This window comes from Neolamprologus brichardi, chromosome 15, assembly GCF_056152115.1.
Source record: "Neolamprologus brichardi isolate AB-2024 chromosome 15, ASM5615211v1, whole genome shotgun sequence".
NCBI classification, from domain to species: Eukaryota; Metazoa; Chordata; class Actinopteri; order Cichliformes; family Cichlidae; genus Neolamprologus; species Neolamprologus brichardi.
Genome location: NC_142118.1, coordinates 29175382 through 29200715, shown reverse-complemented (window position 1 = coordinate 29200715; position 25334 = coordinate 29175382). Strand labels below are relative to the sequence as shown.

At 38.4% G+C, this 25334-nt stretch overlaps 2 protein-coding genes across 2 annotated transcripts in view; one reads left to right on the top strand and one right to left on the bottom strand.

Annotated features, from left to right (window-relative positions):
- nt5dc1 (5'-nucleotidase domain containing 1) overlaps positions 1 to 5031 on the bottom strand; it is a 64816-nt gene extending 59785 nt beyond the window's left edge. The window contains exons 1-6 of the mRNA XM_006796244.3: positions 4639 to 5031; positions 3375 to 3466; positions 933 to 1004; positions 734 to 843; positions 246 to 325; positions 65 to 146 (exon numbers count right to left, since the gene is read on the bottom strand). Coding sequence (XP_006796307.1) covers positions 65 to 146; positions 246 to 325; positions 734 to 843; positions 933 to 1004; positions 3375 to 3466; positions 4639 to 4731 — 529 coding nt within the window. The 5' untranslated portion in view covers positions 4732 to 5031. The remainder of the gene's footprint in view (positions 1 to 64; positions 147 to 245; positions 326 to 733; positions 844 to 932; positions 1005 to 3374; positions 3467 to 4638) is intronic.
- A 7164-nt stretch (positions 5032 to 12195) lies between these two features.
- Positions 12196 to 23680, top strand: frk (fyn-related Src family tyrosine kinase). Its single transcript, XM_006796242.3, has 8 exons — positions 12196 to 12817; positions 16250 to 16371; positions 18141 to 18304; positions 18403 to 18571; positions 20234 to 20392; positions 21521 to 21702; positions 21960 to 22125; positions 22214 to 23680. Exons 1-8 carry the CDS (start codon positions 12426 to 12428, stop codon positions 22420 to 22422), a joined length of 1563 nt encoding a protein of 520 aa, XP_006796305.2. The 5' UTR covers positions 12196 to 12425; the 3' UTR covers positions 22423 to 23680.
- Positions 23681 to 25334: the final 1654 nt, after the last annotated feature.

Below are 25334 nucleotides of genomic sequence, written 5' to 3'. Positions count from 1 at the left end.
TGTTAATTTGTGTTCTTCTCATAAGAAATCTAAAATGTATGCAGGTTTGTAATAAAATTCTTACCTCTGAACGCAGATGTGTTGTAATTGTGGTCAATGGCAGCCACCATGTCTTTCCAAAAGTCAGAATTCACCTCATTTCCTCGCTGTTTGAGAAACAAATATAAATTAAGTTTCAGTATGTGTTTTCTTCATGAAAATGCCAACCAATATTACAAATCTCACAGTAACAAAACAAAAATGACCTTGTGCAACATGTCAACGACTCGTCCACAGAGAAGGGCACCAGGCAGATCAAAGTAGTTATCATAGAAGTAGTATTTTGCTGCAAAGACCAAAAGAAAATATTAGCAAATGAATGAAATGTAAAAAAAAAAAAATTGTGAAAAAATATAAAGAAAATATACATTAGCTTCTCAACTGCTTAAGCTCCAACTAGTCACTGGCAAACCACTATGCCTGAATTTAGCCACAAATTAAAAAAGCACAGTTTCAAAAACATTAGAGTGAAAGATTTTACCTTTCAAATCAAGTTTTTCACATGCAATCTGCTGTAAGCTTATTATTCAGTTTAAGATTATTATTTAGTAAGGTATCCCAAATAGGTGAAATTTCCATATAAAGGAGAAGACATCACCAACCCACAGGTCTCTAGTGATATGGTAGATATTAAGAGGTCAGGAGCTAACAGCTTACAGTTACTGATTGATACAGATGGATGTAAACATCATACAAGATCTCGTGAAGGAGGTACTGAGGCTATTAAAGTGCTTCCACTCTCTTTTGGGGCCATAATGTTTGATGATTTCTTCTGTGCTGAGATCACTGGTTCCATGTGTCGCTCTATTCAAACAGAAGACAAACCGTGATAAAGTTATCATCCCACTTTGAAGTTCTGTGAACGCTGAAACTGTCATGATGCAGACTCGTACCTTAAGACAGTTCCATCTTCCGCTAGCTTTACAAGGTTTCCATCCTCCAGATCCACCACTAGCCCTTTAAAACTGAACACAACAGCCTCTGTTAGAAAAACTATCTGCAGTTACTTGATTTACAAGTACAAGATCAGTGGTCAAGCAATTGTTTGCCATCTGTTGAGCCAACCAATTGTTGGCTTCACTGTGTGTTCAGTGGAAAATGCTTATACGCCAAAGCCAGATGGATAAAGAATGTGTATGCACAAAAACTTGCATAAATGGGAAATGTGCTGTAGAACTATAGCAACACCAGGTGTACGTCTGACCATACCTACAACTTTTTTTTTAAGCAAGGCAAGACCTTTGGACTTGAGCAAAATAATAAGGTGAAGCCATATTTAACATTTAACACCAACATTTTCACATTTCAAATTGTACCCTAATAAATGGGTGCTATAAATAGCTGATGTTTTCCTTCTGCTAACTGACGTACTTTTTTCTTTTTTACATCTGCCAGGTGCTTTTGTTCTAAATGTAGAGTTGATAGCCTCCATTACTCTTTCTCCTTTGACTAGTTTTTCTTTTGCTGTCTGATATCAGATCTAAGATCGCTAAACACACATTTCTATTGTGAATTTACATCCATCCATGGCTAATAAAGGGAGAGGGAATGAGCCACAAGTGTGAAAACACAAGACGACTAACATTTATTAAACAAGACTGTGTCCATGCACAACTTTATAAATCTGATAAAAAATAATGTGTGGGTAAATTACAATAGTTTCTTGCGTCTATGTAGCATTTTATTGTAACTTAAAGACTGTTATCAGGGTGTAGATGCCATAAAAGTACAAAAACAACTCCAAATTGATTCATTATTAATTATCTTTTCAACCTGAAAACACCAACATCAATTTTGTAACACTATCACTTTCGATGGTGAATGCTTCCTAAATTACCATGAGGTTAAGGAATAGCCAGTGTTGCATAGTAAATAAGGATGTGAGCAGTTATTCTGATAGAGGCTTACTAGTCACAATAGTTGGTTGAAGCTTTGGTTCTAAGATGCCATACAGCTACCCACCACTAACAGAATGCAGTAACAGTTTGACATTTCATGGAAAATGTCTAGTGTATACATACCATCATGGTAAGCCAAAATGAAGAAGCAGTATAGTCTATGATTGCATAGCTTGTTGAACCACCTTTAGCAATGGTTTTCTGTGTGACTTTATCACTTATTATTGCCTCTCACATGATTGTTGAGGAGTTTTGTCCCATTCTCCTTTACAATGCTGCTTCGGGTCACTGAGGTTTCTGGGAATTTGTTTGTGGACAGCTACTTTAAGGTCTTGCCACAGCATTTCAGTCCAGTCTTAAACTATCAAGGTGGTGCAATGGCACCACCTTGATAGGGCTTAGCCATTTAGTTGAAACACTGTGTATTCTGTACAGTACTAGCAAAACAGTAGTGTACAGAATACGCAGTGCCTCCTTTTAACTGATATGATCTATCTAAAACATTACTGATGAACCACTTGAGCCCTGTAAGGCATATATGCTGGCCTTGAAGCTAATTACAGAATCATTAACAAGCTAATGTTAGGAAGCTTTATTTTTAAACAAGAACTTACATTACATGTATTACATATTACATTAGGCTTGTATGTACTTATTATTTATCAGAAGAAACAGGTTCAAGGTTCAAGTAGAATCAAGCTTTTACAATTTTTGAGATAAATGAAATAAATCTCACCTTATCCAGCTAGCATTAGCCAATTAGCTGACGAATTAGCTTGTCTTTTGTGTCCTGACATCCCTTTTGAAGAGGAAATTTTGACCCATTCAGATGTAAAACATTTGCATACCTTTTATACAGAATATATAAGGGACATTCTTTTTTATGCTTTTGTCCTGGTGAAAGTACTCAAGATATACTTAAAAGAAAACCACCAAAGCGGAGCTCCTGCAATGACTTTGATTGATTAAAAGTGATTAAAATACAACTTTCAGTATGTCCACACTTCTTTGGTTTTATACATATGAGAGGCAGAACATTTGTGGTTTGAAACAGATCCCAAATTGATATGTCTGCACTATGGTTTGATGAAATGTTCAGTAAGGTTGAATGGTACTCTGCCCTTCAGGGCTTCACACAAATGAAAACTGTGAATAGGAATGCTTGCACTTCGGTGGGTGCTGATAGTGACATCTGAATGTGAATATTGATTGGATATGGGTTAGTACTGGCCTACTAACAGTCAACACAGCAGAGGGAAAGATACATTCATCAATGATGAAGTGCAGGTTAACATTCTGTTCTTCAAAGATGTTACTTCTTTTTTAGCCATTAATATCAGATGAATGTAGTACCTAAGGGATCATCAGGTATTCATTACACATGTTTCTGTCCCACTTTGCTTTAGGCTGACAAAACTGATGCTGCTGCTGACTCACCAGAAATCCCAGGTAGCAGGAGTTAGATTCAGCAGGTCTTTGTCATATCCTTTATGCTCCACCAGATATCTGGCAAAGCTCTCGTAGATAAGCTGTAAACACAAAGAGCACATACCATCACACACTGAAGTGTACAGAGAGTGCTACTGAATGCCAAAAATATACAGGTTTATATTCCAATTTAAGGTTATACTAAAGGCTTTCCTCATTCTTCTCTGGTGAAGGTTATTAGCATTTTTTCAACATGTTTTATACTGGGGGTTTATTTATACTGGGGGTTTATTTATTCATATCTAAACCATGCTTTTCTTTTCTTAACAAGTTAACACAGACTCATTGCCAAAAAAAGACCTATTATGACCCTGATATAATGAAGAACAACTAGTTATTGCTCATAACCGCTCAAGTTTTTTTTTTAATTTACAGCAATACTTATTATAGAATATGACCTCTATGAGTCAGCATAAGCATAGAAACAGCTGCACAAAGTATGGGTGCACAAAGGGAACCAATGAATTATAGTGCTCACAGACTCTAAAGACCCGAAGGTAACTATAAACTGGAGAGTTCAAGTACTAAGCTTGTCAGTATTTAAACCTTTCATGTTACACATATCTGTATGATGCTTTGTGAATATCAAAGGAAAAATCCACATCACAGCAGCTTTAAGTTAGTTTTCACTCACAGATAATAAACACTAGTCTATTAAAACTGGAAGACATCTCTATCACTGACATATCAATTATGTGATATGTGTAAAGAATTGAACTGTGCATATCTGACATTGATGGAAAACAAATGAACTCCAGGCCTTGGTAAGTTGCAGGAAACAGGGATTCAGCAGTCATTTATTTGTCATACGGTGTCACGGGATCCAGCAACACCCCGCGAGTCCGCAGTGTTGTCATTATTTACTCTAACGACATCAGATGAAGAAGGGTGTGAAAATGTGCTGGCTATCAGCAGGCCTCTGAGGGGACTTAAACACTTAAAGGCATGTATGTGTGAGCATCACCGCCGACGTTCACCCCGTGAGTCACGCAGAGTGACTGCAGCAGCGGCAGCATCACATCACATCCAACCTCCCACAGCACACACCAGCGTTTTCACCAGCGAGCCTTGATGCCAGTGAAAAATGCCACAGATGCCGAGCCCGCTGGCCAGCCACGAGTTATTTCTATTCCAGATGTGTTGCGAGCCAGCGCCTCGCGGCCACCGTACGATTGTGTGCGTGGGAAGCTAGCCGCGCGCGCTGCACACTCACCCTGGAGGTCTCTTTCAGATGGTAGCGGCAGAGCGTGTGGTCCAGGTCGAAGCCGATAACGTCGCAGTCCGAAAGGCTGAAGTATTCGCTCATTGTTGCTGAGGCTGGGGGACGCTCCGAAGCACCAACTTGGGCACAGCAGCACAAACACTCCGAGTGTGTCAATGTCACCGTGTGACGGCGAGGATGGCTCTGCGCTCTGCAGCCGCTGCGCTCTGCCTGCGCGAAAATAATCCCACCAGCGCGGCTTTTCCTCAACGCAAATGGCTGATCACAGAACGGTTAATGTCAATAAGTTGTCCACATGGAGGCAGAAGTTTAACTCCTTTGTGCCAGAAGAAGACAAGACAGCACGCAGTGCTTCCGGGTGTGAAACCGTAATACACAGTGTATAGGTATCGGGTAAATTAGGTAAAAGTCGTCCATCTAGGGCACGCAAAGGCTAATGCCTGCAGTAGTGATTGCAGCATCCCACCACGTACATATACCCGCACTTGTACAGATATAATTAGTCTCTCCAGTTGGAGGCTCTGGGAGATCACAACAATGCACGGTTTGTCACACAGAATAGATTAAATTAATCATGTATACACTGTACACAAACAGAAAAAAGCAAATGCTTACAGACAACTCAACCTGATAGCCAGCGTTAAAGACAAATACAAAAAAAACTGGATCAAAAAATAGACAATGTAGAAAAACAAGACATAAATGCACAGAACACAAAGAAACTAAAATCACGAATAGATGAAAAAAACAACAAAGAATTAATAAATCTGGAAAACACAAAGTAATACAAACAACATTCATAAAAACATAAAGCTGTTTTTTCTGGTTGCCAGAAAAATAGCTTTAAAGATGATGAAGAATCTGCTGAAGAATCAGCATATATGCAAAAACATACTTCTAGTTTTGCTGCTTCAAAAATAAACACACACAAACAAAAAGAAGGACAATTCAAGTCTATGAACATGAACAAATGCAGCACAGTTGACAGATATCTTGAATAGCCAAATCATGAATCTAAATCATGTGGTCTAAAATCATGTGTTTATCCATTTATTCTTCCTCTTTGTGAACATTTCCTTTTTTGTTATAAGAACGACCTGAAACTGGAGTGTACTTCACCTTTCACCCTGTGACAAATGGGACAGATTCTAATAGCAAAACTGAACTGAAGAAGTTAAGAAGATGGATAGATGGACAATGGCAATGCCAAGGAGCTGTCAGACCACACATGTTAAATAAATGTATACACAATATAGACTTTAAAAATAGTTTTAAGTTAAAAGTACATTACAAATTTAAGAGAATGTAAAAAAAAACATACATGAGAGCAGGCTGTAGTTGACTTATTTTACTCAGTGCTGATACAACCACCGCTCCCAAACCCAACCTTAATTTTAAGGTCAATTTGTCTTACACAGCTACCACCATCCAAACATCACCTGAAATCGCCTTTGTTTGCACTACTGTAGGACCACTTTAGGCCATGACACATGCACATGCAATAACCTTACAGTAACCTGTCTTTCAATCTTTAGCTTTTTATTTTGTTCTCAAGAGAAAGCCTCTCATTTTTCAACAGCACACTTTTATAGTTTCTTCCCCACGTGTCGTGGATTTTACAGGACATGTAACATGTCCAATAAGATTAATTTTAAATGTATTGGAGAAACATATTTGGTTTTGATTTATGTTTTCCTATTTTGTATATGTTTTATATTTGACCTTTTTCAAACAGAGTCGCAAAGCATTTTTATTTCAACAGCCCTTATTCCCCTTAATAACAAAATTTAACTATGTTTACCTCTTTCACCATTTCTACAGTTAAAAGAGGAAACAAAGGCCAGCAGTTAGAATCAAATTGTGGTGGCCTGTTATTTTGATATGTGTCTGAACTCCATCAGGAAGTCTGGCAGTAGCACCTCTATAGAGATGCAGTGAGTGTGGTATAGATAACAGATAGAAAGTACTACATGTTATTCCCACATCATGGAGAAATGCAATAACAACATTATGGAAATAAAAATATGAAATATGCAAATTATTTAAGCATTGCAAAATTAACCAAAACTATTAATGGAATGTGAAGAAACAGCAATGACTTAATGAACAAAACATCTATGAAGTATGTTGTAGAGATCTAATCTGAAGGTGAACAGTGTGCAGGCTGGTGTAATATCAGTATGTACCCTAAGGTGGTGTGGAAAGATAATGTCCCAGCTATCATGGGATGAAAGGCAAGGAGACAGAAAAACATTCACTCTTACAACTCCAGTCTTTCCTAACATGCATTCTTTGGAATGCAGGTGGAAATCTGCACACGCAAAGGGACCAATCCAAAAGGGTAGTTTCAGAAAGAGAAAAACTTTTAATCAAAGAGCTTGGTTATATAATGCAAACTGAGCTCCTACGTGAACATGATTCATAAATCACCGTAGTTGCTTTCTGGTAAGGAAGTCAGTGAGAAGAATGTTTGCTATGTTTGAAGCAAGAAGAACCAGTCGGTCGAGAGTGACGCATAGTAGCACTGTCCTGAAAAAGGTATCTTCCAGTCAAGTGGAGTTAGGTTTGACACGTATACTGCTCATCTCAAAATATGTTCATTTGTCATCATTTAAGTGTAATTTTAAATTCTCTTTGAATGTGTTACTGCATGTCAGTGTATTCATGTGTGGAAATAATTTTGTTCACAGAGGTTTTTTTTCTTTTTGTAAACATTGCATGAAGTAAGATTTGAAAAATCTTACTTCACCTTATTCTTGAGTTATCTTGTTCATAAAGTTGGGTGTCCGAACTGCACACCCACTTGCCCCACAGGTAGACAATACCTCATTCAGCTGAGGGGTAAAAATGGCGCATGCTCACTGGCTAACAGCTTATTATGATTAGCTAATAAGCCTCAGAAATTGCAAGCTAACAGCACTTCAGATTACAGCCCAGATAAATGCCACACCGAGTTCCAAAAGCAGACACATCTCTACATCAACTGTTCAGAGGACACTGCGCGAATCGGGCCTTTATTGTCAAAGAATAGGTAAAAACACCAAGGAGAAGAGATTTGTTTGGGAAAAGAAAGACTGAATGGACATTAGACCAGTAGAAATCTGTGCTTTGGGCTGATGAGTCCAAATTTGAGATCTTTGGTTCCACCATCTTATACCTTCTGGAATAAAAAACAACTCCTCCATACATGTACTTACACACACACATCAGAACATCCTGTGGTACTTATATGTAATAAAAGATGAGACAAATATGTGAAAATAGATAAAACATAAATATGTGATATGAGGTATACATGGAATATAAAATAATAAGGTTTTGACTCCTGTCTTCTGTCTGTACTGCAAAGTGATTTCAACACGTGTATCGTTCTGTTATCTGGATTCACTCACCATTACAATAGGAGATAGGATAAATGGTCACTTGAAGCTGGTTATTCACAAGCCATCCTGGTCTAGGTTTGAGCATGCTCACATGACAGGGGTGCCATTGGCAACATCTGGTCATTTACACTGATGGCTTACATTTTATGGTCAGTAAAACTGGAAAAGAGCTACTACAGTGGTGTGAGGAAGTGTTTGCCTGCCTGCTGATTTCCCATTTTTTTGTATGTTGGTCATACTTAAATCCTACAGATCAAACAAATTTAAATATAAGATAAAGATAACACAAGTAAACACAAAATACAGGTGAAGGTGTTCATTATGTGGGGGGGGGGGGGGGGGGGGGGGGGGGGATCCAAACCTGCAGGTCTGTAAAACAGGTTTGTTTTACAAACCTGATAACCTTTAGCAGCAACAATTGCAATCAAGCATTTTCAATAACTGCCAATGAGTCTTTTACAGCTCTGTGGAGGAATTTTGGCCAACTCATCTTTCCAGAATTGTTGTCATTTAGCCACATTAGAGGGTTTTCAAACATGAACCACCTTTTTCACATCATGCCACAGCATCTCAATTGGGTTCAGGTCAGGACTTTGACTGGGCCATTTCAAAGACTTCATTTTGTTTTTCTTTTGAACTTCAGCTACAGGTCATGAACAGGTGGGCAGACATTCCCCTTCAGGATGTCTTGGTAGACAGCAGAATTCAAGGTTCCATTTACCACAGCAAGTCTTTCAGGTCATGAGGTACCAAAACAACCCCAGTAGGGGGGATTACTCCGGGCATTACTCCAGACAGGCTGATGGCCTCTGTGCACGTCTGGGTGACCTATGCAGGAAGGTAAGGTAAGAACTATTATGAGTTTTTGGGTCTTCTGAGTTTTCTCTAGGTCATTGTTTTATGCCTCTGTATTCTGTCTTATTATTTAGCCTATTACTGTTACCTGCAACAGACTGGCGCCCTGTCCAGGGTGTACCCCGCCTCTCGCCCTATGACAGCTGGGATAGGCTCCAGTGCCCCCTGTGACCCTGAAAAGGACAAGTGGAAGCATAGTATACAGGAACATCTGTGCCCAGTGTAACCTGGAAATCCCAAGGTCAAAATGGGAGCCGCCCCCAAGGGTGGTGGAGAATGACCGAGCTAAGATTCTGTGGGACTTCCAGATACAGATGGACAAAATGGTGGTGGCTAACCACCGGACATAGTGGTGGTAGACAAACAGAAGAAGACGGCCGCAGTGATACATGTAGCAGTTTCCAATGACAGCAACATCAGCAAGAAGGAACACAAGAAGCTCGAGAAATACCAAGGGCTCAGAGAAGAGCTTGAGAAAATGTGGAGGGTGAAGGTAACATTGGTCCCAGTGGTAATCAAAACACTAGGTACGGTGACTCCCAAACTAGCCGCGTGGCTCCAGCAGATCCCAGGAACAACATCGGAGATTTCTGTCCAGCAGAGCGCAGTCCTAGGAACAGCTCCCAGGCCTCTGGTAGAGGACCCGAGCTTGAAGGATAAACCACCCGCAGGGGTGCATGTTGTCTGAGTCCTCCCTTGCCCTTTTAAATTATATGTTCCCGACCCGAACCGTGTTTTGTTTTGTAAGTGCAAAGTAATAAAGCTGGTTTTGAGTTTTTATGTCCCATCTTCTGACTCATCCTCCCGCCTGCCACACAGCATCCTTGACAAAAATAACATCAAAAATCAACATGCTTTCTCAACATCTGAGAGTCTGTTTTAGTGCCAGTGTTGAGAAAGCACTGCACATCTCTCCTAGTCACAATAGACCCTAAATACTTCCCGAGAGAATCTCAGCTCATGGAGAAGCTTTGGCACCCCGGGCTTGTCCAGTTGTCTGCAGCAGGGAGGGCCTGTCTACATCATCACAGAACTCATGACAAATGGTAGCCTTCTGGAATATCTAAGTAAGACGGCAACACTATTTATTTTCCACATTTGACCCTGTCATAAAGCAGAAGCAGCTCAAAATCACTTGAGCATTGCTGCTGCTGTTCTTTGAAAACTGTCTCACCACCTGTGACAGGCCGAGGTACAGAGACCCTCATCAAAGCAAAGAAACTCATTTAATTCTAAACATCATCTGCAACAACACATTAATATAAATTATACTTTTATCTGGTTTCTGTTAAGAGTAAAGGGAGGGTTTTAATACATTTCAATTGGTGAGTTTAAATCAGACATTTTTGACCTCTGAGATCAAATGTGGAAAGAAAAAAAAACTGGGGTGAAAGAGATGTGTGTAAGATTTTGTTCTGTAAGGAGTAGTTGCTTGATATATTTTAGTCTGTTAATTTGATGACAGTCTGTAGAAATCTAACGAACTTTAAAGTCAATATTTGGTATGACCTTAGAATTATTTTTTTGCAATTTCTTTAATTAGTCTTCTAAAATATTTTTCCATCAAGAATAGTTATCCATCATATATACACAGTTTTATCCTGTTTTTATCCATTATATCATATGGATACAAACTGCAGCTACAGTCACATCTGCTCTTTCATTATTTTCACATGATACTTCATGATGATACTACAGCAGCTATACTTATGTTTCTGCATTAATGCTCTCCACAGGCGCCATATAATTAGTGGGGATGTATCCTTGTTTGGAGGCCGAAATCCCAGTGAGGGCTTTAGCGAACCACCAATCACCAGCACTTTACTGCAAGCCTCTAAAATATCCCTAATGTTGAAGCCAAGGTCTAAACATACACGGCAACATAATTTTTGGAATCATTTTCACACTGACAAATGAAGCTGATGACAATTAGCTGATACTGTTTCATTGTTCAAAGTCTGACAGTACTTGTCTGTGTTCATAATTCAACTAATTCTGATAAGATGTTCAACACCACAGGCTGAAATGGCAGAGCCTCCAGTGTGTTTGTAAGACAATCACTCTGACCTCTCTCCTCATTTCTATACACACTGATAGCACTTTGAATGAAAACGATCCTCATTTGGATTCTTCATGGTGTAAGACCTGGCTAGTCATCACTTGTATCTGGTCAGGAATGGCGAATATAACATAGAAAACACTTGACATATTAACACATTTGACATAAAATATCTCAGTAAAGAAGGAGTTGTAGATTTATACAAACTGGGGAGGTCTCTTGGAACCATTTAAAAACTACAGATTCCAAGATATCATTTTACACAGTTCCATGGAAGTACACATATGACCACTTTGCCAAGACCCCTGCAAGAATGGTAAATGGCCTGTATTTATATAGCGCTTTACTAGTCCCTAAGGACCCCAAAGCGCTTTACATATCCAGTCATCCACCCATTCACACACACATTTACACATTGGTGATGGCAAGCTACACACGCACTGACAGAGAAAGAAGACACAAACTGTCAGCATCTGATGAGAAGAAACTTATTGGGATGTTCAGGAATAATCCAGGAACCACCAGGGCTCAAGCTTGAACTGTTAGAAAATGTTAATAGAGTTTTACATTGCCATGACTGAGACAGTGCCAACCAAGAAAAAAGTCTCTGATTCAGAACTAACACCTTCAGTCTTGACTGAAATTTGCAGCTGCACACATGGACAAGTCAAGTCTGCTTGTGGAGGGAAAAAAATGTGGTTAGAGGGGACAAACCACCTGTCATTGTAGCACTACCAGGCTACAATGACAGGTATGTTTTGAGGAGTAAAGATAAGTAAGATATGGTTTAAAGATAAGGTTTTCAAGCCCGATGACTGTATGAGGACTGCATGCAAAGTGGAGAACACAACTATACATATATAAAGATAAACCTTTCCATGATGACAGTTCTAAGCATTTATATGCTAATTGTCACATTAAGGAGAAATAATGAGCATATTTATTTCTATTCACTGTAAAATCAATACATTTATCTGCTCAGTTAGTGATAAAATAACAATGTAAAAAGCCTCAGCTGGCCATGAAACTGCCAGTCAATTATCCAATTACACTTGAGCCTCTAAAAATGGGAAATTATGCACAAAAAATATTTGTAAGTCCTAAAAGTGTCATGAATCTCCCACATTCATAACGTGTGACTAACCCGACTATAAGCACAGGCATGACGTCACCCCAGTGGAGAGTGAGCGCGAGCCGCTCCCCATTCCTGAGCAGGTGCAGGTGATTGCTACCTGAACAGTGAGACCGATCCTCTATCAGGAAGATCCACACTTAAACTACCGCTCCCTTCCCCTCACACCGATCTGTGATAGCTGGGCGTGTGTTCAGGTCAAAGACCGCCACCGTCCCAAACTGGGAAAAATAAATGCGCTTGTATTTAATGGGATGTGGATCATAAAGACAGGAGGACGGATTCTCTAAACGATTTCCTTGTTTATTCCTGACAAAAACAATGACCGACTGTGATTGACGAAAGTACCATGGAGATCCAAAAGAGGTTTTCTGCCTGTTGGGACAGTTTTTTGGGGTGTTTTCAAAAAAAGGACCCCTCTGCAGACGAGACCGACCGTGGGGAAAAATCGACGGTTATTAAAAACTTGAGCGCTTCTGACAAAGACGAACCGAGCTTTCATTCAACAAGAATTTTACCGCCGCTGCCACCAGCTGATGTGGAGTATTATGTCGCCCTGTATGATTACTCTGCTCGCACAGAACAGGATCTTAGCTTCAACACCGGGGATACTTTAGAGGCCCTGGACAAAAGTGCCGGTGATTGGTGGTTCGCTAAAGCCCTCACCGGGGTGTCAGCCTCCAAACAGGGATACATCCCTGCTAACTATGTGGCGCCTGTGGAGAGCATTAATGCCGAACCGTAAGTATAGCTCTTGTATGAAATATCATGTGAAGTCTTCTTTATATAATTTATCAAACTTAACCATTAAAAAAAAAGTGTTTTATTTGAATCCCAAGCTGAAGGTTTTTATTTTATTTTATTTTGTTTGTTTTTTGAGGGGGGCAGCCATTTTCGTTTTGTTTGGGAATGGAAGAACAACTTGAAAAACGAGTTAACATTTTTTTTTGTTATCAATTACAGGTCAAAGTAAATGCACATATTTTTTTGAGAGTTTAAAATAATCTAGAGAGGGAAAAATAGGCAATAATACTACAAAATAGATATTTATTTCCTTTCCAAGGAAAGTGAAGTCAAATTGTATCCGCACAGTCAGATTCTTCTACTTACAGAAGGGTTACATACAGCAGGAATTTTCATCATAGAGTAATCCTCTCATATCAGTTGTGTCGAAAATGACAACAAAAAGTAAAACTTTCTCTTTAATCTAACACTTAAAATGTTTGTATATAGATATAGATATATAGATATAGATATAGATATTTCTTTTTTAAAAATGTATTTATTAATGCTAAATAACTGCAACAAATGGTCATCGAAGGTCATCAACGGAATAGGTTTGTGTGAGGAGGAAGCTAATCTTAAATTACTTTGTCATTTAAATTTCCTTGAAGGGATTTCTTCCAATGAAACCTGTATTAACTTAACTGGTAGTAACAACTAAAAAGAACATACTTATTGAAGCTGAATGGTAAATACAGTGTTGTAAAGACAATGTCGTTAGAGTTCACTCTCAATTCTAAAGTGACAGAATGTAGAAGATGCAGAAGTACCTCAAAATTCTTTTGAAGTGCTTGAGCCTGTGATTTAAGTGTTTTACTGTTCTATTTCTGCCTGAGATTGACCTTTTTAAAACATTTGAATAGTCAGTCATGTCCCACGGGTAAAAGGCTGTAAAATGTAACAGCGTGTTTTCCTTATCCCTAAAGTCTTTGCTGAAACTAGTTAATCATTCATCTTGAGACCAGGAAATGCTGGGAAAGCTTTACAGGTTAATGATTCCTGTTGAAGGTAGAGATCATAAACAAGAACCAGAACCACACATTAAAGCCACATTGCTGGCATTTCATGCCATTTAACTCTAGTGTTGAGAATAAAGACAGAATTGGTTTGTCATAAATTCAGCTTCAGGTATCAGTATCCTGTGTAGGGTACGGTACTATAGAGCAACCAATCCAGGAATGTGTACCTTTTTCTTTACTGCCATGTGTAGCTTAGTTGTTGGAAAAAAGATGACGTCACACAAATTCCTAACTAATAATGGCAGGGTTTTTTTTTGTTTGTTTGTTTGTTTGTTTTGTTACAAGAATAAACCCAGTTCAAGAGGTAATCAGTCTTGGCATTATTTGTGTCATAGTTTGTCCAGTTGCAAACCTAATAGATAGGCAGACCTGTTCCATAATGCAATTACACAATGAATTATCCAGTCTGCCACATTGTGTACCTGCAGGAAAGCTGTTATCTGTAAATAACTAATGGAAAATTAAAAGTCAGGCCTTGTGAGTTCAGAACAAGTCTACAAAACTTGTAGTGTGTAATTTAGTTGTCAGTTTAATCAAATCTAGATTAACCACATAAAATAATCTGGCTCAAATGTAACGCGGACTGGTAGAGAGCCTCGACTATAAGCAGTGATTAAGAAGAGATGGTTGTTGTAATAGTAGAAATCAAGTTTTACACAGCAGAATCTACTACCAGTACTTTAGTAAAAATGGAAACATACAGCACTCTGAACATTATATTCAGGATATAGTGCCAGTTTAGATCAGTCATCTGAAGGTTCTTTCTAAAGACTCCGCAATTTTAGAGAGAGAATCCTATCGATGAGATGATCTCCAGTGACCAGCTCTTTTGTTTTAATAATGGAAAAACGGTGTCACAGCTCAATCAGTCAGTTTTATGACTCAATATTCCCGCAGGTACATTTGTTCCAATATAGACAGTGTAGTTTATGATTAGATTATGATAGATTATGATTATCAGGTGTAGATGAGGACACAATTATTGTTCTCCTATAAAAAATTCTTTTAGGTATTTTCACAAGTGCTTTTAAACAGAGAAATGACTTTTTAGCACCACTTTTCCAAATATCCTAACTTTATTTTGGATACTTACATTATTTCACTTCATGAACAAAATTATTTCACAAAAACTACCAAGGTCAAAATTATTAGAGATTTTCACTGGGATTAAAGCCGGACTTTGTGCAGACCACTCAAAATGTTCACTCTGGTCTTCTGGAGAGCAAAGGAAGCACTTTCAGTATGGGTATTCTTTCTCCAGCTTTCCTTAGCATACTTCAGTTCGAACTGAATATGTCTCTTCTGCAGAAGTATAGTTTTTCTTGTTCGGCAACCTCGCAGTCTATTCCCATGGAGGCTTCTAGGGACTGTCTTCTCTGAGACTACATTTCCTGACTTGGCTAAATCACTCACTGGCAGGTGTCTTGACAGTTGTTTTTTTTTTTTTTTTACACATCTGTCATTAATTTTCTTTGAAATCCTTTGAATTGTACATCTGCCAGGCCTGTTTGGCATTATGTGGCTCTCTTTGAATTTGTTGTTGATTAATCTCACTCTAATTCTCGACAGAGATACTGTATATGTCTGAAGTGTGCGAATACTGGAAAATAACCCTCAGTTTTAACTTGATTTTACAAGCTTTGAGCATTAAAAAGGGAAAGCACCCAGATGAGCCAGTCAAGACTCAAAGAGGAAAACTTATTGTGTTTTTGCACTGATGCAAACGTACAGTTAATTTAAGCTGCAACTGTGCAGTGACATCATTGTTTTTCTTGGTTTACTCTGCCCATAATGGGAATCTCCGTGTTGTTAATTTTGTACTCTGACAGGTTAAACAAAGTTATAATGTTGTGTAACTATCTAGTTGAAGTATATTTGCGAAAGGAAAAAAGTTTTTTTGTCACAGTAACTTTTCAAAATGTCAGACCATTCAAATACAGATTTGACTTTTTTTACTCTTTCAATTCGATTTTTAAAGTCCAAGTAAGCATAAATATCATAGCTTGGTTATAGAAGGGCTACGGTCATTGAAGAACACACACACACACACAAGGTGAGCCCATGGTGTAGTGGTTAACATGATTCCTGATACTGGTAGATTGCCCATAAGATTTTACTTACTTACTTACTTCTGTCTGTGACCGTTATTTATCTGCATGGTGTTGGAAAACTTGCAAAGAGTTGACTCTAAAACTTGTCTTGTGATGATTTCTTGGTTTCCTTGGGAAATAAATAACATTAAAACCCAAATAAAATGACAGAAGATATAGCTGTGTCAGCAGTTTTTATTTTAAGCACTGACAGTCCAGAAACATGTCTTCCCTGCAACATTGCTAATATGGACATATCCTGCTTCCATTCTGATGCCCAGATGGTATTTCCCTGACACCAAGAGGCTGGATGCTGAGAAGATGCTGATGGCTGGAGGGAACGAGCATGGAGCCTTTCTCGTCAGAAACTGTGAAAGTCAGAAAGGAGACCTCTCACTGTCAGGTAAGCATCAAAGTTAACATCTCTTTTGAAGTCAATGTCATCAAATTAATTTTATAGCTTTTTTGCTATATTAAAGTTAATTAAAGTAGTATAGCCACTTCTTTCAAAATGAGTGAGCAACACAATGCACCCATGCTAATAGTTCTGTGACTCCATACATTCTGTTCAGTTATTTTTTCACACATGGCCAGGCAGGTTTAAATAGCTTTTCTCCTCTCAATAAATAACATCATCATTTGTGTTTAATTGGGATACCTTTGTCTAATATTAGTTTGATGATGAATGTGACAAATATGCAAAAATAAGACATCAAGAAGGGGGGGAAATGTTTTAGTAGCACTTGTGTAATGTCCTACACAAACTCACCTGAAAAATGGGTGTTTAAACTGTTTTTGTCCATTCTGTGGTATGTGACTCCAAAACCAAACCTTGTGAAATATCTGCCTATTCTTCTATTCCCCGCTCCTCTAACTGGATAAATGACCAGAAATGTAAAGTTGTTTCCTCTGAAAGTTGGCTAATAAAATTAAATGGGTTACATCCTAAACAGCCCTGCATATTCAGCCATGCCTTGGTTTAAGTCCCTTTTTGGCCAGAGTTTGAGAGACTTTGAGACTGTTCTAAATCACTTCTAAGTTCTTGCTAGAACTGACTCTAGAGTTTGAAACTGTCGTAACTGATTTTTAGAGTGTTTGTGAATATGGGACCAGGCGGGTCCTATAAATGAAAATGCTTCAGAATGAAATCAGCTAAAGTAATGTGATATTGTAAAAAGATATTCTTTCTTAGCGATAAAATTTGAATTACTAACCAATAAAACACACTTACTAGCTGCTCACTTTAGTCCACTCAGGGGTTTTCTTGCTACAGTCTTACTTGGTCTGGTAGGAACTGTGACTAGTGACAGCAATCAGCTGTTTGACTTTATTACTTCTTTAACCATAATGCTGTCACATGCATTTTAGGAAGTTCACTTGTGTTTGCTTTTACTGTGGCTTTTTGACTTGTAAAAGTCTTGTGAACCTGTTTAAACATTTATGGGATGCCACAGTGTTTTATTTTAAATGTAGACCGTAAAATATTAAAACAAGACAAAATAAAACCAGAGACCTTATGCGAGAGAATATTTCAAAAAGACATTGACACTGTTACTAAAGGTTGGTCAGCTCTCACATAGCTAACATTTTGTTGTTCCCATACTATTGGATGCACACTTTCCCTAACACTGCAGCATTGTTTAATGACTAATGGTTTAAAGGTCAGAAAGTTTAATCGAGGTCTCCACTGCCATAAAATATAGTAGGATCACTTTATCTCTTTGAGCTCTTATCTGTATTGTTTTCCACTCTGTCCTTGCTCTTTCAAACATTGTTGAATTTTTGCTCTATTTGTTTATTAAAGCCAGCTGATAATAGTATTTGCAATCCAAATATTGATGCTGTTTTATAATAGAAATCTTTTGCTTACCACTTTTTAAAAAAATGTATTGCTGCTACAAACATAATTATCATTCTTCTGATAAAAATCCTATAACAATAATAATAATGATAAAAATAATAATTTTAAGTAAAGAAATATAAACTAGTTAGTATAGAAAGTCTCATGCATTTCCTGTAAGGGTCATTACATCGCCAGTGCGCCAATTTATCTGTCCCATATTACAGACTATGATTCGTTTTGAGAGTAAGAAAGACTAATAAAAGTTTCAGACTTTTATCTTTGATAGTGTTTGAGATGTTCAAATGTTGCCTTATTAACTTATTTTTCAGTGCTTGACAATGGAAGGGTGAAGCATTACAAGCTGAGAAAACTGGACAATGGTCTGTACTATGTGTCAAGGAGCAAATCGTTTCAAACACTGAAGGAGTTAGTGGAACATTACTCCCGACAGTCTGATGGCCTCTGTGCACGTCTGGGTGAGCCATGCAAAAAGGTAAAAAACAAACTATGCTGCCACGCACGATGCATAATTTGTATTTATTTATCTAATTAATTAATTAATTTTAAATCTGTGACTCTTTCTGTCTGCAGATAGAAGTTCCACAGACTTATGGTCTGTCCTATAACACAGTGGACCAATGGGAAATCAATCGTAGCTCCATCAAGCTACTGAAAAAGCTTGGAGCGGGACAGTTTGGTGAGGTCTTTGAAGGCATATGGAATGAAACTACATCAGTTGCCGTGAAGACTCTCAAGCCAGGTACACAAAACGACACACACTCAGACATTCTGACCTCATCAGAATAGAGCTGCTCTTAAAAACTACAAAAAGAGTGATTCACTTAAAGAAACTGTTAATCAGCTGATGAAGTTGTCAAATTATTAAACCAATAATAAGCTATTTATCATTAGCACCTGACTAATGCATGCTTCTAGATACTAGAGCTAATAATGAAAATGGTGTTTACATTGATGGGACATATTATTATGACCTCCTTCCTAAAATTGTGTTGGGACCCTTTTGCTGTTAAAACAGCCCTGAGTGTTCATTCCTTACCAACTTTTGTTTTATGGCATATTAACCTAAAAGAGGCCACAGCCATCAGGGATTACCATTTCAATTAAAGGGTGTACATGCTCTCAAACAATACTTAGGTAGTTGGTACATGTTAGTAGCACCCACATGCACGGCAGGACCCCAGGTTCTCCCAGAGAACATTGCCCAAAGCATCAAACTCTCTCTGCTGGATTGCCATCTTCCCACAGAGCATCCTGGTAAACGACCCACACACACCTGGCTATCCACATGATGTAAAGCAAAATGGGATTTATTAGACCAGGCTGCCTTCTTCCATTCCTCCATGCTCAAGTCCTGATGTTCATGCGCCCATTGTTGGTGCTTTCAGGAGTGTACAGGAGTCAGCATGGAAACTCTCATTGTTCTGCAGCAATGCAGCGCTGTACACAGTAAACTGTGATACACTGTGCATTCGGACATCTTGAACCAGCATACTTTTTTTTTTTTCAGCAATGTGAGCTACAGTAGCTCGTGATCACACGAGCCAACCTTCGGTCCCACCGTGCATCAGTAAGCTTTTCCGGCCCATGACCCTGGTCACTGGTTCACCACTCGTCTTTCTTTGGACCACTGTTGACTATGAACACTCCAAAAGAGCTCCAAATTATCATTGCTCCGACCAAGCCATATAGAAATCACAATTTGGCTCTTGTCAAACTTGCTCAAATCCTTATGCTTGGCCATTTTTCTGCTTCGAACATATCAAATTTAAGGAAATAATTTTCCTTTGCACCCACTAAAAGGTGCTATGGTGAAGAGATAATCTGTGTTATTCACTTCACTTGCCAGTGCTCATAAAGATATGCCTTTTGTGTTTTTATGTGACTGCTAATTGGTATATTTCTATCTATCTGTCCTTACTGATGGATTATGTTACCAAAGTATTCACTCATCCATCCAAATGATTAAATTCAAGTTTTACAGTGACTTCCATGGCCACAGCTGTATAAAATAAAACATCTGCGTATAAGTACTGCTTCTACAAGTTGGGTGGGCCGATATGATCTTCAACCGTATGAATTGAAAATGGGATATGACTCAAGTTCCTATGCATGAAAGCTTCTTAGAAGATTCCCTTGACATTCCAATTAGCAGTAGGTTTTGCTGGAAAGATGCCCACTTGCACCCATCTGAAAATAGCCTATAATAAATAAAGATAATATATCTAAAAGTAAAGTTAAATGTATCTCACAAACAAGTTGTATTTGTTGGCAGAGCAGTTAGCATTGCTGGGTTCAACAAAAATGACCATGTTTCTAAACTGCTTTGAGTGCCAGTATACAACCATACATTCTGTATATCAGCAAAAAAAAACCCCATGAAATCACTACACACCTCTGACAGGCACCATGGACGCCGAGGACTTCTTGAGAGAGGCTCAGATCATGAAGAGGCTGCGGCACCCCAAGCTGATTCAGCTGTATGCTGTTTGCACCTTGGAGGAGCCCATCTATATAATCACAGAGCTGATGACAAATGGCAGCCTGTTGGAGTACCTTCAAAGTAAGACAGCCACACTCTTTATTTTGCACCTGTGATTCTGAACAGCTTCTGCTTTATGACAGGACCACCACTGCTGTTGTTCTTTAAAAAGTTATCGCCAGTGAGAGGCCATGGTGCCGAGATTTTAATCCTTTAGTAACAGATCAGATGCATTGTGTAAAGAATTTAGAACATACAAAAGAAATATATCACTGTCTTGGATTGTTAGACTTCAAGTTTTTAAAAATCTGGTTAAAGGAAGTAGGTGATGATAGCAATCTTACTGAGGAGTGACTCATTCTGCTCTGCTGTAAATAGACAATTACAAGTTATCTACTGGCCTGTAATATATGGCAGATTGACTCGGTGTTCTTTTGTTTTCATTGATTTAAAGCAGATTAGCAGGAGTCATCTAAGGTTCTAGGTTAGTAGATGTTTGTAATTATTAGAAATTTTATGTATTTGATAGTTTTGACTGAAGAGATCAGATGTTAACTGTAAAGCATATCTCCCATGAGGTAAAGATAACTGAGTGAGCGGTGAAATAGTTGTTGTCCTGTTGGTTAATATATCCTGATTTACTGATTTGGTCTATTTGAGCTGCTGGACACGTGAGAGTAATCTGTGTCAAAAAGCACAGTCCTTAAGGCCATTACAGAATACATTTTTTGTGGTTAATTCATCCAAAAAAAATGATTGTGTGGGGAAAAAATTAAGAAGACATCAAGCTAAGATGAGCTAGTCCTGATGTTTCTAAACAAGTGAAGAAAGAAACTGATATTCTGGGTTCATCCAGTTCCCCAGTAGCAGGGAAAATTTCATGGTTATATCCAGAAGTTAAAGCTTTATCCAAAACGCTTTTGTATGCATCTATGCAGGGCAGTTTGAGCTCTTGTTGGCAGAGTTGGGGCCACATGTGAGGAGGCAGAGAAATGAAATCATAGAAATTACCACAGAGGCACAGTAGTCGGAACAAAGAATTTGTTACTGTCCAAGTGACAGACTTAAATAGATACATTCTTTGAGAAGCTAGCATTCTCTACTAACTATACTTGCTTCCTTACCGGCAGGCTTCATTTAAAAAAAAAAAAAAAAAAAGTGTGTGTGTAGGATTGTGACCAGAAACCTGGCTTTCTCTTTGGATTACAGAGGATAAAGGTAGAACACTGCGTATCTCAGATCAAATTGAGATGGCTGCACAGGTGGCATCAGGTATGGCTTTTCTGGAGTTACAGAACTACATCCACAGAGACCTGGCAGCCAGAAATGTCCTAGTGGGCGAAAACAACATCTGCAAGGTGGCTGACTTTGGCCTGGCCAGAGTTTTCATGGTGAGTGTAAAACTGAAATTGGTATTCTGCGCTTTCATGATGCTGTTCATTCCAGTCATACGTCCTTCAGAAAACCTGCATTCTTTACTAAATGTAATTGCTTGCTTTCAGGCATAACTTGTAAATACTCCTCAAACTAATCGACAGAATCTATTATACTACTGTCAGGATCACATCACATGTTTGTACTGCAGGAATAAACTGATGTGCTTTGATGATCACTTTTGGCTGGATCTTTGTGCCTTTTTTGCTTGCAGAAAGAAAGCGAAAATGTGTACGAAGCCAAAGAAGGAACTAAATTCCCTGTGAAATGGACCGCTCCAGAGGCCATTCATGAAAACAGGTTCACTATCAAATCTGATATTTGGTCCTTTGGAATTTTGCTGTATGAGATTGTGACATTTGGCCAGATGCCGTACCCAGGTGAGATTTGATTTCTATCAAATACAAAGATCTAGCAAGAATTCCAGCTTGTAAGATTAGTACTGATGTGAGTCTGTGATTCTTTCAGCAATGACAAACTTTCAGGTGGTCCAGAAACTGGCTGAGGGCTTCAGGATGCAATGCCCTGCAAACTGCCCCAAAGTCTTGTATGATATTATGAAGGACTGCTGGAAGGAAAACTCACAGGACCGGCCTACATTTGAGACCCTGCAGTGGAAGCTGGAGGAATACTTTGAACAGGATGTGACGTCCTATGATGATGCCACTCGTTATTAGCACAACTGCCAGGCTGTGATATTAGTAAAACAAACAAAAACAAAATCTTACAAAATTGTGAATAAACTGACTGGCTAATGTAATTTAAAAGGTCTAAATAGGAAAGCAGAATGGAGTTGGTGACAGCACTCATAGCCTTGTTTTGTTTGAAATGAACGCACTCAATTGCATAACATGCGTGTCTAACCTAATTCCTACAGAGCGCTTAACTGGAAGATGCCTTTTTCAGCACAGCATTACGTTGCCCTCGACTAACTGGTTCGGCTTGCTCGAAGAATAGCAAACATTCTTTCCACTAACGACTTGTTGAGCCATTGCATGAAAGGAGTAATGCGTCACGTTCACCTAGAAGCTCAATCTGCTGTCTTGGAGAGAATAGCAGGCACTGCTGTTTTATCACATTTATTGTTATTTTGGGGTTCTAGGACGACAACCAAACTTGCGGTCACTAATAAGACAAATTAACCAAGCTATTTAACTACAAGCTTTTCTCTTTAGAAATTCTAACAGCTGCTACAAAATGGTGACAAATAAAAGGAAGATGGGCGTGGGGGTCCTGCAGATGTGCTGAGAGAAATCTGCTGCATACTCTGTTAAGTCATGTTTCCAAAATAACCACTACTAAAAGTTCTAAATGCAACTATTGTGCTGCATTTAACCATTTGCATAGTCACACATAGCCATGATGGCTGTTATTCTGTTCACACTAAAAGCAAATAATGTAAATGGAAGCATAACATTAGCTACTTTAGTCTAGTTTGGTTTATTTATTTTTTCTCCCCCCATAATATACTGTGAATTTTGATCAGCAGCTAGTTGTTGTAGTTGTTAAAGCTACATTTGTGAACAATCAGTTATTTGCATGCACTTTTTTCTCCTTTAAGCACCTACAGTATCACAGTATCATCACACCTGTCTGCTTCACACTTCTGCTCATTCATTGTACGACGGTTTGATGCTCTGTGACTGAAAAATGTGATTTTTGATTCTGTTCACACTGCTCTCAGATCTGTGGGGTCTTTCTTATTAATGGAAGCTGCGACAACGAAGTGACGGCACAAACATTCAAATTCTTGATGCATTTACTAAACCAGTTAAACTGGTGTTTTAGCTAATGTTGATTTTTTTTCTTCTTTTTCAGTGTCATGCACAAATTCTTGTTAATTGTACATTGTAATCTTGTTTTTATATATAATCATATTGTATTTTAACTTAATTATCCTTAAGCCTAATATAATTAAAAGAACTGTATTTAGTATGATTTGCCTGGATTTTTGAATTTTACACTGATAGGAAAACGAAAGTCTGACATCAGAGTAACTCATCTGACACATTAAACCTTTTTTCCCATGCTTTCGATGCATGGCAGTGATGGTCTCTGGAGTCTGAATGTGTAGTCCTGTCTTCTGTGTCATTGTGTGCTGTGTACTTTTATTGGTTGGGATTAGCTTTTTTCTTCAAAGAGGTATAAGTTTCCATAACCTATAATAAATACTGTAGAATGGAGGCTTGATGCCTATACTATGAAAAGGCGTTTGGGCTAATCCAGGTAACGTAAGGGCTAACCCTCGGTTTTCAGCATTAGAAAGGTGGTTTGCTTCTCAGCAGGATCCATTGCCATATGACATTCAACCCTAGTTTTCTGTACTATGAAGGTCCTTAACTTCAGGTGTAATTATTATTATTATTATTATTATTATTATTATTATTATTATTATTATTATTTAATGAAACAGTGGATTATCAACCAGCAGGAAATCCTATGCCCTGATGTAAGGGTTATGTTGAAAAGCCTGTTAACTTATGCAGCTTTTTATTAGTTCTACTTCCTGCATTCCAATAGGATGAACTAGGTGATGGAACTTCAAATGCACAAACACCAATACAGTGATTTTAACATTACTTAAATAACTTGCATAACCACACAGTGTCTTTCTGTTACGTTCACGCTGCTGTTCTAGTAGGAAGATTTGTTTAAAATAAATCACTTTGTTGCCTGGAGTTTTGTGATTGGTGACATTCTACCAACACCACCCCGTTTATGTGAAAAGGCTGGTTGCTAGTGTATTAAACTGTGGATTAACTTGATCAGCCCTTCTGACATTAGGGTAAATGATAATAAGATATCTTTTGTATGTGAAACTTTGTGGTACAGAGCTCTGCTGTAAGGTTCGTCTCAGGCTGCACTTAATAACAGGACAGAGTGGGTCAACACATCGCAGGTTCTCATTGTGTGGACATTTTATATAACAGGAAGCGCCATTGTTCACGCTGTCTGTTGTCAGTATATATTGTGTTTTATTCATATCCATACTGCCTACCAATTTTTTTACCTTTCAAAAAAAGTTGCAACTTACCTGGAATTCCTTGTCCCATAGATCAATTTGTAAAAACTGTTATAGAATAGAGTTGTTAAACAGGTCTCTGTTCAGGGTGCCTCTCACCCTATGACGTTTAGGACATTAACTCTGTAAACCCTGTGGTATGGTGATGCAGTGATTAGCACTGTTACCCCACAGCAAGAAGGTCCTGGGCTCAAATCCAGAGTTGGGGTCTTTCTGTGACAAGTTGTTGTGTTCTACCTGTGTCCAAGACATCCATGGGGCTCCAGCACCCCCTCAACAACCCTGAATTGGCTACGTGGAAGGAGATGGATGGACTCTCTACACCATCTCATGGTACAAAATGGTATTGCACACCGGCTATAGTTCAATTTCAGTAAATAAACTAGTGTATATGAACAAATCTGAATACTGTCAAAAAGTTCATATTTTAAATGATTTAATTAAAAAATGTAAACTAATATTCTGTTTTCATTGTGTATGCAAGTACAAACTGTATAAATACCATGTATCTTAGTCTAATTCAGTACACATAAATGCTGTCATGGGAATGACTGAGGACTTGGCTTG